General features: G+C 41.0%; 1 protein-coding gene across 1 annotated transcript in view; it reads left to right on the top strand.

The window, feature by feature from the left end:
- The window catches only part of galm (galactose mutarotase), a 66248-nt gene that overhangs the window by 35214 nt on the left and 17337 nt on the right, over positions 1-13697 (top strand). The window contains exon 4 of the mRNA XM_043696410.1: positions 10040-10121. Within this exon, the coding sequence (XP_043552345.1) occupies positions 10040-10121 (82 nt within the window). The remainder of the gene's footprint in view (positions 1-10039; positions 10122-13697) is intronic.

Raw genomic sequence — 13697 nt, 5'->3', positions numbered from 1 at the left:
ACAGCACAGCAGGTCAGGCAGCATCTAGGGAACAGAAGATTCGGCGTTTCGGGCACATGCCCTTCTTCAGGAATGAGCAGAGAGTGTTCAGTAGGAGAAGATAAAAGGTAGGGAGGAGGGACTTGGAGGAGGGGCGTTGGAAATGTGATAGGTGGAAAGAGGTCAAGGTGAGGGTGATAGGTCGGAGTAGGATGGAGGCGGAGAGGTCAAGAAGAAGTCTGCAGGTCAGGAAGGCGGTGCCGGGCTGGAGGGATTTGGCTGAGACAAGGTGGGGGGAGGGGGGATGAAGAAACTGGTGAAGTCCAAGTTCATCCCCTGCGGTTGGAGGGTTCCCAGTCGGAAGATAAGACGCTCCTCCTCCGACCGTCTGGTTGTTGTGGTTTGGCGGTGGATGAGTCCAATGAGGCCATCTGTGTTGTACGTATTTTGAACTGGTCCTCCTGGGAGCAGATGCGGCGGGCCGCCTTCCTGACCTGCAGTCTTCTTGTTGACCTCTCCGCCTCCATCCTACTCCGACCTATCACCCTCACCTTGACCTCTTTCCACCTATCACATTTCCAACGCCCCTCCTCCAAGTCCCTCCTCCCTACCTTTTATCTTCTCCTGCTGAACACTCTCTGCTCATTCCTGAAGAAGGGCCTGTGCCCGAAACGTCGAATCTCCTGTTCCCTGGATGCTGCCTGACCTGCTGTGCTGTTCCAGCAATAAAGTTTCAACTTTGATCTCCAGCATCTGCAGACCTCACTTTCTCCTCGAAGACCTTTTGTCCCATTAACCATTGAAGTTCCTTCGCTACATATTGTCCATCAGTTTTGGATTTATTTGAATTTCAGGGCCCATTATTCATGGAGGTAAGGTGAGGGATTAGAGGGAAAAGGAAATCTAGAAGTCTTGGGATCATGGAGACCCTGTCGAAATTTAAAAGCAGTGACAGGAGACCACAGCTGAGGACTATTTGGATGGTCTGCAAGGACTGTAAGAGGTTTGGGCTGGTGGGGGGCAGGCTGGGGAGCTCTTCTCAACGTTTAGGCACCAGGGTGATGCAATATTCTTAATATGTGAATTGCCAATCCCAAATTCTAATAGAGAGAGAGAGAGAGACAGAGACAGAGAGACAGATCAGGGTGCTGGGAGAAGTGAGAGCACAATAATAGTAAGGGAAGGAGTTCAAGTTTGGTGGTTGGAGAAGAGGGTTTGAGCTGATCACAGCACTGAGGGATCACAATGAGCAGGAGAAGAGGCCAAATGTTCAAGGAATTTGGAAGAGCCTTCTGCACCTCCTGGCTCATGACAGGTGCTCCAAAATATTCTTAGCTGTTGCAGCTGGCTTTTCACGTCACTGTTTAGCAGTTCAATATCCCGAACCCTGGAAACCCAACTTGAGCTTTTATATTTAGATTTTGTCTTCTGCGATACTGAGAGAGTGGACTTAAATAGGAAAGTTAAGAGTATTGCCCTACCTCTCCAAGACCGGACAACTTGACCCGCAACCTATTGTCGTAAAAACTGGTGACTAGCAAACTTTGGACCCTGAGCCTCTCCTGCTTATCATGGTGTAGTGGTTGAGTAATGATGAAGTCATACAGTCAGAGAACATAGATGAAGGCCATTCTTCTGCTGGCTCTTTAAAAGAGCTATCCAATTATCCTGCCCTTTGTCCAAACACTAGAAATGCCCTCCTTTTCAATTACTCATTCAATTTCATTTTGAGATTTAGTGTTAAATTTGTTTCTAATGTCTTTCCAAAGTAGCACGTTCCAGATCATAACTGAAAATTTGCTTTGTTATGACATCATGTTTTGCTTATCACCTTAAATCTGTGCTTGCTTATTGCCGGCGTTGTCAATTGGAACTGAATTCTCCTGAATTACTCTTCTTAATTTGAGTACTTCTGAAATCTTTCTTTAACCTCTCTGTTCTATTTCTAGCATCTTTAGCTTCTATCCACCCATCTCAGTTTCCTCATCTCTGGCACTTCTTCACTTATCTAACTCGGACCATTATGAGGGAATGTGGTGGCAGAAGTGGGTGGCCATGGCTTGTATCCCTGCTATAATGGCTCTGGGAATATCCTCATCTCAAGGAGCACCATTCAAGAAGAGACTTACCAACATCTTTCAAGTTGATTAGAAATAAGCAACAAACAGTTAGCTTGCTGGTGTGTCCATTCTCCACAAATCAATATTTTAAGAATGATGTGTGCTGGAGGAATATTTAATTTGCCAGGCATCATGGATAACTGGGATGTAACAGAATATCTGGGATGACCCCTTGAGAGGTGAGCAGCCTCTGTCTGACTCCCAAACCAAGTTGTTTAGTCAGAGTGGCTTCTGTGTGTGTGTGTGTGTGCGTGTGTTGGGAATATGTGTCCACTGGATCTTCAGAGGAATCTGACAGTGTCTGTGGGTGAACCTAGGTTCACAGTGATGACCCATGTGCATTGGGAAAAGCCTGTAGTATTGAACCTGAGAGGTTTAAAAAAGATATTTTGCTGAGCCCTTGAATCTTTCAACCATCAGGACAATGCTAAAGTAAAGGAAAACAACATGTATGAGAGAAGAGATGTTGATTGGCTGGCAAATGGATTATTGTAGAGGTGTTGACATGGCGAATACCAGTGAGATGATGAATGATAGTTATTTACCAGGCTTTGTTTAAGTTTTGAACTGGGCAGAGTGACTCTGGTCAAGGCATTTCCCTGAGAAATGAATCAGAAAGTGGTTGTCATGTGTTTTGTTGATTTGTAACAGTCTCAATGTATGGATCTGTTCTCTCTACAAGAGCAAAGCCCTGGTAGTTAATATATGTAGTTTCTAGTATGTGCTAGTAGGTCACAATGTGAGCCTAATTAACAATCCAAAATTGGTTGTCACTGTAATTCTTACAGTCTAAGGATTATCTGTAAATTGCTAGCTTCACCTGTTGCTCATAGATCTGAGATATCCTTCCAGGGCAATCTGAGGTAGGTGCTTTTTAGGAATAACACAACAGCAAGGAATGATCTGAACAAGGTGGCAATGATGCATCCTGTTTTCACATTGATACATAGTTGAAAAAGCTAGTTCTCTCAAATGAGCACAGGGAACAGCACAATATTGCTATTGATCTGCATGTCCTATATGGAGGTTTTAGATTAGATTAGATTCCCTACAGTGTGGAAACATACCATTTGACCCAACAGCTCCACACTGACCCTCTGAAGAGTAACCCACCCATTTCCCTCTGACTAATACACCTAACATTATGGACAACCTAGCATGGCCAATTCACCTGACCTGCACATCTTTGGACTATGGGAGGAAACTGGAGGAAACCCACGCAGACACTGGGAGAATGTACAATTTCCACACAGACAGTCGCCCGAGGCTGGAATCGAACCCAGATCACTGGTGCTGTGAGGCAGCAGTGCTAACCATCGAGCCACTGCCCATTTAAAAAAAAAATTAGATTAGTTTCCCTACAGTGTGGAAACAAAGTTCTAAAATGAAGGAATCCTTCACCATATGAGTGAAAACTTATTCAGAACTGGTGGTGATAATTCATCTGTTACTTGGTCAATTTAAGTTTTGCAGAACTGGTCATGGGATGTGAGGGGCCATCATGTTTGTGTTTTTGAAGTTTGAGCAAAAGATGAAGTTTGCTGTTTCATGTGCTCCTGTACAGTAACTGCATAAATGGTGTTCGCCACTAATAGGAAGCTGCCTTCAAATCAAAACCATCTTCTGCCTGTCACACGTGTGAGTAATGTAGTCTATGACACTGGGTGTGTAGGCTGCAGGTTCCATAGTTGATAACAAGCAAAGATACTGTTTGGTATCACCATCAATCTTACCCAACCAGCCTGCACTTGCAAAATTCAACACACAAGGTCCAATATTAGATATGATTCTCTGAGTCAAAGTGTGTGATGCTGGAAAAGCACAACTGGTCAGGCAGTGTCCTTATGCTCAAAACAGACTCTCCTGCTCCTCGGATGCTGCCTGACTGGCCGTGCTTTTCCAGCACCACATGTTTTGACTAAGATTCTGTGATTGGACAACATTTACTAAGTGTGCTAAGAATTATGCTGAATATGAGAAATGTCAGTTGGGTTCAGAGTATGGCACACTTTCATGTACCAGAAGCTACATGTATTAATGCACAGGACAATATTCTTTTGAAGGCAGAAAAAAAGTATACATATTGCATCTGTTTCAATTCAACAAAATAGCTGACAGTCACTTAAATGTCTTGACCCACCAATGTCAACGTCTTGATTAAAATTTAAATAAAGCCTGTCAGTCATCAACTAAATGGTGAATTCTGCATGGTAACATAATTTCCAATCAGGGTCCACTTGTCAACCAATCAGCACTCTTTCTCATGCATGTTTTGCATGTTGTTTTCCTTATATATTGGTATTTTTTCTAAATTGTCTTGATGAAACAAAATGAGAAGCTTTGACAAAATGTCTTTTTTTTTTAGAAACAGGATTTTACTTTTGTGCAATAATCCCTCGAAGACCAAAGTATACTGGGGTGTATTCTGAAAGAAGATTAATTGGTTTACACGTGACTTGACGTTGTCATGGAGATGCATGGATCAGGAGAAGGAGAAATTAATGTTCTCCCCAAATGGGGAAATTTTCTTATGGTATATTCTGAGAATAAAGCAGAGACTGTAAGCGTGTGTTATATACTTGAAAGAGACAGATTTAGGTACAATGGATTGTGGATTAGACTATTTCATTGCTGCTGTTTCAATTATATAAGGGCTCTCTGACCGCTTAAATGGCTTGGAGAAGGGAGTCACTGAGGAATCTGTGCCATCAGGACTGTCATGACAGGGGTGAGAGAGAGGGTTCATAGATGTATGCCTTGGCATTGTGTACGTTGTCCTGGGACTTTGAATGGAATACAGTTGCTCGTGATTGTGACTCAATGACTAAAATTATTTGGTGGAAAATCAGAAATACTTCAAAACTGAAATTAATTTGGAAAGACTGTGAGATTGTGTGCCTCATTTATACAAAATTAATGCAAGAGTTTGCAACAATGTGAAGTATACCTTTGTATTGATTATAAAAATGACTTTTTGTTTCAAATATCCTTCACCCATCAACTAATGTTTGAGGTACTTTGGCTTTGTCTGATTTGTTGCAGTAATTTTTAAAATGTAGTTTTGTCCACTACTTTCTGTTGATCTTGTGGGAATCCCTTTCTTTTTAAAAATATTGCAGTTTATAGGGATTGTACAATAAATACCATGAAGTCACCAAGGAGGGACAGAGGCATTTAAGCTGGAAACATGACCTGCACCTCTACAAAGCTGTAATTACCTTTCTCTGTTGGAAAGTTTGCTCACCACCAAAGGCAGAAAAAAAAGATTTTAGTTAAAATATATTTTGGACGTAGCTGCACGCATGGCTCACTTTAACATCTCATTCAAAATTCGGCAGCTCTGGCTATACAGAACTCCCTCAGTAATCCTTTTGAATTGTTGGTCTAATCTTTGTGTTCAAACATTTGGAATGGGGTTCAAGCCTTCAAGCTCAGAAGCATGCATGCCACCATTTGAGCCAATGCTGATACCTAACAAATCAGCTTTTTTGCAGCAAATTTTTAAAAAAGAAAACATTACAGCAATTTTTGTTTTAACCAGCATCTTATGAACTGAAAAATGGCAAAAATTGTGTAACTCAAATACTGGAAGATTACTGTATTGTGTGTATGTGTGTGCAGGTGCTCTCTACTAAGTTTTATTTAAGGCAAAGTTGCACTATTATTAAAGTAATTTATGCTATAAATCAAGTAAATCAGTGATGCGTATACCCCCTGCAATATGTTTCTATTACTTGGTGTATGGTTTTTATATTATATGGCCCTCTTGATCAACCAGAATATTTGATCTACTGGCACACTCTTGGTCCTATAAGTGCTGGTTAATTTTAAAAGTTCGCTGTATCATTTAATGCAAAAATAAATCAGTCACTTGCTGGGAACACATCCCAGGGTCACTTTTCTGCCCAGTAGAGCAGCTAGAAACCCTTTCTGAACTAGTTGTAATCTCTTCCAACTCTTCCATCAGGCTGAAGATACAAAAGTTTCAAAAGGTACAACAGGTTCAAGAATAGCTTCTTTCCCGTTGTTATTAGACTTTTGAACCTCCCTAATTTCAAATCTAATATTGATCTTGCTTTTTGTGCATCTCTTTGTAGCTGTAACTTTGTATTTCTTGCTCTGTTCTATCACCCTGTGATCTTTGTATGATATAGTCTTCCTGTACTGCAAGCAGAACAAAACTTTCACTGTACACAGGTACATGTGACAATAATAGCTCAAATCAAGTTAATCAGTCGATAATATTCTAATCAGTGTTCAAGAGGAAATGTTTGGTGGTCTCTGACCAGGATTTGTCAAACAAGGATTTTTCACAAGTTTAAGTTAGTCTGCTGCAGGAATACAGACTTTTATGATTGTTCCTTTACCTCGTGGATATTTTAATGATTTGAATTTCCACTTGGTTTTTTTCTTCAATATTGTTAACTCCTCCTTTGCCTAACCGGACTTCCCTTTTTAGTTGTTGCATGGTCTGTTCACAAACTGTTGCTAATTCTGGGCCAAGACGATGCCCAGGATGTGTATGGACTTGACCATTCCTCGTTATTATTCCTTACCCCCAGCTGGAATAAACCATGGCATTCAGTTGGTACCTCACATTTGTGATCTCGTCAAATCAGTGACTGAAACCCTTAACCATATCCACATGACGACAGTAATCAAGAAATATCTGACATATGACTGCTGCCATTCCATTCTTACATGGGTGACTTTAACGTGCACATTGATTGGCCGAATCAAATCGGTAAAGGCAATGTTGAGGAGTTCAGAGAACTCATCCGTGATAACTTTCTTGAACAGCATGTTACTGAACCTACAAGGGAGCGAGCAATCTTAGATCTGGTCCTATGTAATGACACAGGTAAAATTAATGATCTTGTAGTTAGGATCCTCTCAAAGAGTGATCAAATTATGGTAGAATTTCGGATACATTGGAAGGTGAAATAGTATCATCTAAAACAAGGGTGTTATTCTTAAACAAGGGAGACTATAATGGGATGAGGAAGGCATTGGCTAAATTAGACTGAACACCAGTAATATGGTGGAACAGTGGAGGCCTTTCAAAGAGATTTTTCACAGAGCTCAAGGAAAGTATATTCCAGTCGAAAACAAGGATAGTAAGAGGAGGAAGAGCCAACCTTGGATAACCAAGGAAATAAAGGAAGGCATCCAATTAAATGCTCAGGCTTACAAAGTAGCCAAGAGTAGTGGGAAACAGGAAGATTGTGGTTCTTTGTTGCTTTTTGAAGTTTTCCCAAAGCAAGCAATATAGAAAGGAAAGTTATATTATGAATGCAAGCACAGAATATAAAAACAGGTAGGAAAAGTTTTTATATTAAACAGAAAAGGGTGGCTAAAGTAGATGTGTGTCCCTTGCAGGATGAGAAAGGGAAATTAATATTGGGTAATGTTGAAACGGCCAAGGCTTGAATAACTATTTTGTGTCAGTCTTCAGTGGAAGATGTGTCTAACATGTCAAAGAATGATTGAGATGAAGACTTCAATTCAATTGTTATCACTAAAGGTGTAGTGATGAGCAAACTCAAGGGTCTAAAGGTAGATAAATTCCCCTGGTCCTGATGGAATGTATCCCAAGGGTGCTGAAAGAAATAGTGGAAGTTATAGTAGATGCGTTAGTGGTAATTTACCAAAATTCACTAGACTCAGTGCAGGTTCTGGTGGACTGATAGACAGCGAATGTCACACCGCTGTCTTAAAAAAGGGTGTAGGCAAAAGGCAGGTAACTATAGGCCAGTTAGCTTAACATCTGTAGTCGGGAACATGCTAGAGGCTTTCATTAAAGAAGAAATAGAGGGACATCTGGATGGAAAGAGTTCCATCAGGCAGACACAGCATGGATTCAGGAAGGGAAGGGAAGGTAGTGTTTGGCAAGTGTACTGGAGTTCTTTGAGGATGTAACAAGCATGGTGGATGGATGTTGTATACTTGGATTTCCAGAAGGTATTCGACAAGCTGCCACATAAAAGACTCCTCCATAAGATAATGCATGAAGTTGCGGGGAATATACTAGTATGTAGAGAGGACCGGTTAACCAATAAAAAGCAGAGAGTTGTAATAAATGGGTATTTCTCTGGTGCCACAGAGGTCAGTGTTGGGCCAGCAGCTGTTAGTGATATGTGATTTGGAAGAGGAGACAGTGTGACATTTGGTGATAACACTAAATTGAGTGGAAAGGCAAACTGTGCAGAGTCTACAGAGAGATTTAGATAAAGTAAGTGGGCAAGGGTGTAGCAGATGGAGCACAATATTAGTAAATGTGAGGTTATCAACTTTGGAAGTAAAATAGTAGGTCAAGAGTATTATTTAAATGGTGAAAGATTTCAGCATGCTGTTGTGCAGAGGGACTGAGGTGTGCTCATGTATGAATCGCTCAACGTTGACCTCCAGGTGCAACAAGTAATCAGAAAGGCAAATGGAATTTGGCTTTCATTGCTAGAAGGATTGAATTTAAGAGCAGGGAGATTCTGCTGCAATTGTACAACGTGTTGGTGAGGCCGCACCTGGAGCTTTACGCACAGTGCTGGTCTCCTTGCTTGAAGAAGGATATATTGGTTTTGGAGGTGGTGCAGAGGAGTTTCACCACGTTGATTCCAGAGATGAGGGGGTTACCCTACAAGGAGAGGTTGAGCTGCCTGGCACTGTACTTGCTAGAATTTAGAAGAATGGGGAGATCCTATAGAAACAAAATTATGAAATGGATAGATAAGGTGGAGGCAGGCAAGTTTCTGTTGGTGGGTGAGACTAGATCTAGGGGGTGTGGCCTCAAGATTATGGGGTGTAGGTTTAGGACTGAGATGAGGAGGGACTGCTTTTTCCAGAGAGTAGTGAATCTATGGAATTCTCTGCCCAAGGAAGCAGTAGAGACAGCTTCAATAAATATATTCAAGACACAGTTGATGGGTTTTGCATGGTAGGGGAGTTAAGGGTTATGGGGATAATGTAGATAGGAGGAGCTGAGATGATGGGTAAATCAGCCATGATCTTAATGAATGGCCTACTCCTGGTTCTATTACTATGAAACCCAGAAATATTAGTTTTATAAATTCTTGCATTTGACACAACATAGTTTTCATTTCTATTCCAAATACACAGGGTAAATTGTAAATAATCTCATCTGCAGAGAGAACTGTAACTTGCCATTTCTAGAATTTCTTGAGTGCAGTAAAACAATAACTTGAATTTAAGTAGCACCTCTTAATGTAACAAAAGATCTCAGGATGCTCCACAGAAAAGAAATTCCCACTAATTCAATAAAAATTACATTAGGAATTGTGACCATAAGCTTGGGTAAATTTTAAGGAGAGTCTGAAAGGGACAGATTGGTGGAGGATGGGGATGTTTGAGGAGGAATTTTTAGTGTTAAATATTGAGGTATTAGATGGGTTGATCCCACGCAGGATCTTCATGGATTTTTAATGTGAACACCTCATTTAAAAATCCAGCTTAGAATAAGTATGCCAGAGCATTTTGGTCTTTACCTAATGACGGGACGTAGGAAGTCAGATGTGCAAGGGGCCAGAAATGGAGGGAGAGTGAGTTCTGATCATAGGTAAAATGAGGTGAGACCATGGATTGTTTTGAGCATGAACTATAATAATTACTGTAGATAGATACCTTCTAATACCTTGTGATAGATATAGGACAAATGTCAGAGATAATTTCTTTATTCAGAGTAGTAACGACTTGGAATGCACTGCCTGCAACAGTAGTTGACTTACTAACTTTTGAAGGGCATTTAAATGGTCATTGGATAGGTGTATGGATGAGAATGGAATAGTATAGATTAGATGGGCTTCAGATGGATTCCACAGGTCTGCGCAACATTGAGGGCTAAAGGGCCTGTAATATGCTGTTCTGTGTTCTATCTTAAGGAAGATATTCTAACATCAGAATTTTCACTTTTTCCTTTCTCCATTTAGGGATTCCCTAATATTTATGATCATGAGGTTTCTATAGAAGCAGAGAACTACCTGCCGGTCGATAAAACATCAATTCCAACTGGTAAGAATATGCAGGTTATTTTATTTATATTTTGGTTCCTGTATTAGGAATTATTGAATCAGGAGTATTCTCCATAATTAAGCTAAGCAAAGTAACAATGAGATAAATATTGGCACCAAAAACTATCCAATACTAGGAGGTTTCATCTTAATGTTTTAAAGAAAATAGATGAGGACATTGCAAGTGCCCTGATCTTTCAGAGCTCTGTAGACCTAAGAACAATTTATTTAGATTGGAAAATTGTGCCTGATAAAGATAGTGGAGAAAACCAGAGAATTACAGACCAGTTAGTCTAACATCTGTTGTTAGGAAATGGGTGGAAATTGGGGCTCGATATTCCATGCCCCTAGCCAAGCTGAATTTTCATATTTGGGATTGCTGTTGGGGGAGGGGCAAGTAAAGTAGGGTAGGTGTATAGCTCACCATCTTCCCACCAACTTCTAAACTCACTCTTACAGGGTGCGGTAATGAATACTGAAATTGGAACCTGTACGTAAATAATTAAGGGCCAACTGAACTTAGGCGGAGGGGGGGAGATCAAAAAAGCTCAATTGAGCCCAGTGTTATTCTGCTGACACGGTAATACCTGGCATGGGCAGATAGGTGGGAGTGGGTATATATTTTCTAATCAGCCTGTTCAGAGACATTAGGACACACCTCTGGAGCAACTTGGACTTGAACCCAGGTCTCCTGGCTTGGATGGAGGGACACTACCACTGCCAGAAGAGCTTGCACTTTTCGGAAAGTGTTTAAAACCGCAGGAAGGAAGGCTCATCATGGGCACTCAAGGTATTGCATCCCTCCCTTATTACTTGTATGGCCTTTGAAACCCATCCCTTCACAATCCTCACCCCCTTCTGGTAGGTGGCAAATCTTGTTCTCCATCTGTTCAGCTTGCCATTAACATTCTTTCCTGGTGACATTGTGAGGGGTCAGTTCTCTGTACTATGGTTTTCTGGGCACCTTGAAAACTTGATTACTGAGATCCGGCATGCTTTTTACAAAGACTAGATCACGCCTAATACATCTGATTGATCTTTTGAAGGGGCAGCTGAAATACTGGCTAAGGATTACCTGTGGATGTTATTTGTGATCTTCTGGAAAGGTATTTGATAAAGTCCCCCATAACAGACTATTAGTTAAAGTTGAAGTTCATGAAATTGAAGGCATTATTATTGACCTGATTAGGACTTTGTTGATGTTATGACACTGATAAACCCCTCTGCTAACATAAACCAGCAACACAGAAAAGATTGTATTCTGTGAAACTTCAAGAGGCCAAGAAGTATTTAAGGAAAAAAAATAACAATTTTATTGCTTAAAGTAAAACAGAATAATTAGCTAACAACTATTTACAACTCCTCCTCCTAACCTTTTACTTTCCCTTCTATAATACTAGTCCGATAAAACCCCTGAGTAAGATTCAAATTTCAAAACCTGGCAGCTATTGAATCTTTCCTTTGTATTTTCCTCAGTAGACTTTCTTCTCTTTAAGGATTTCTGTTTCACAGGTCATCGATAGACAACAGTACCTTTAAGAGAGCTGTTCTCTTGGCAGTCTGCAGATGTTGGTGGCTTGACAGTTCTCCTCCCAACTGCTCAATTTTTCCCAGACTTATACCCCAAAGCATCGATTGTTTCATTGGTTTTTAATATTGTCAATATACTAAGTTCAAACTTGATTGGAGGTTGGTATTTTGGGGTATAATGTAAACTGATTAGCCAAATTTGAATTTGTTTTTGTCTCCAGGCAGCCCAGCCAGAGCTAGCTGTTCTGAATCAAAAGTTACATTGTAAATTCTCTAGCACTCTGTGCTTCTCTAAGTCCTTGTTAGCTTTCAACTTTCTTAAAGGTACAGTACACTTTGACATCTTCCATAACATTGAGCAGGAGAAGACATACCACAAGGATAATGGGCAGGTAGTTTATTTAACAGTACACAAAATGGTGGCTTGGAAGGATCTGTTCTTGGGTCTGAACTATTTGGTGTTTAGATGACTTAGATGATGAAATTGAAAGCCATATATCCACATTTGCCGATGACACGAAAAATGTCCAGAGTTGTAATCAGTATTGCTAGAAGCATAAAATCCTGGAAGTTCCTCCGTATCAGGATTTTGGGTATATCTGCAGCATGTGCACTGTAGCAGTTCAAGGATGCAGCTCATTTCTACCTTCTCAAGGGCAATTGAGGATGAGTAACAAACTGCCAGTGATGTTCCTTTTTCCATGAATGAATACAAAAAAATATTTTGATGAGACTTTCATCATTTGAATGAATGAGTAAATCTATGGCAAATGTATTTCAGTATAGGCAAACATAAGGTCAGCAACATTTCAAACTAAATAAAAAGATGGTATTTTTTAAATAGTGGAAATCTACAAAATGTTTTGATTAAAATCAGAGCATGTTAGTGGGAGGGAGGAGTAGGGTCCAAATACCTAACTGAACAGGCTTTGAAATAATCATGAAGACTAATGCAAAGATGGCCTTTATATTTAGAGGACTAAAATACAAGGAGGTAAAAGTCATGCTTCAGCAATAACAAAACCACAGTTAAATCACACCAGGAGTAGTGTGTGCACTTTTGGACATCTTGCCTATAGAAAGACATGTTGGCTGTGGAGGTAGTGCAGTGTAGATTTACCAGAATGATGCCTGTCCTCCAAGAATTAAATTATAATGAATGATATAAATTGTATTCAATACACGTTAAGGAGTGATTTAAGACCATAAGAAATAGGAATAGGAATAGGTGTAGGCTATTTGGTCCACCTGATCCTGTAGTAGGGGTGGCATCTCTGGAGTGTAGACTGACAGCCAGGTTTCTGGTAGTGATTGGCTCTGCTGTCATGAGGAATTTCAGATTCCAAGCGATCGATTGTAATAGAAAGTCCTCTAGTCTGAGGTTTCTGAGGCCATCAGTGAGACATCAGAATAGCATGTTGACTCCCTGTTGGCAGGGTCAAGGATGTCTTGAAGTGGGTGAAGAATATTCTCAAAGGGGAGCGTGACCAGCAGGAGCAGGTTGTGCAGGCTGTTGACAACAACACAGGTAAGGAAAAGGATGCGGTTCTGCAGAGACAATATAGGAAACTAGGCAGAAGGTTTTAAAAAGTGGGTCCTTGATGGTAGTAATATCGAGCGAAAATGAGGACTGCAGAAGCTGGAGATCAGAGTCAAGATTAAACTGGTGCTGGAAAAGCAGAGCAGAGCAGGCCAGGCCAACCAAGGAGCAGGATAATGACGTTTTGGGCAAAAGCCCTTCATCAGGAATGAGGCAGGGAGCATCTGGGGTGGAGAGATAAATGGGAGGGGTTGGGGCTGGGGATAAGGTAGCCAAGAGTGCAATAGGTGGATGGAGATGTGGATGAAGTGATAGGTCGGAGAAGAGGGTGGAGCAGACAGGTGGGAAGGAAGATTGGCAGGTAAGATGGGTCATGAGGATGGTGCTGAGCTGGCAGGTTGGAATGGGGTGGCAAGGTGGGGGGGAATGGGGGGAGGGGAAATGAGGAAATGGTGAAGTCCACATTGATGCCCTGGGATTGAAGTGTGCTGAGGTGGAAGATGAGGT

This window comes from Chiloscyllium plagiosum, chromosome 9, assembly GCF_004010195.1.
Source record: "Chiloscyllium plagiosum isolate BGI_BamShark_2017 chromosome 9, ASM401019v2, whole genome shotgun sequence".
Taxonomy (NCBI): Eukaryota; Metazoa; Chordata; class Chondrichthyes; order Orectolobiformes; family Hemiscylliidae; genus Chiloscyllium; species Chiloscyllium plagiosum.
This window is presented reverse-complemented; position numbering and strand designations above follow the sequence as displayed.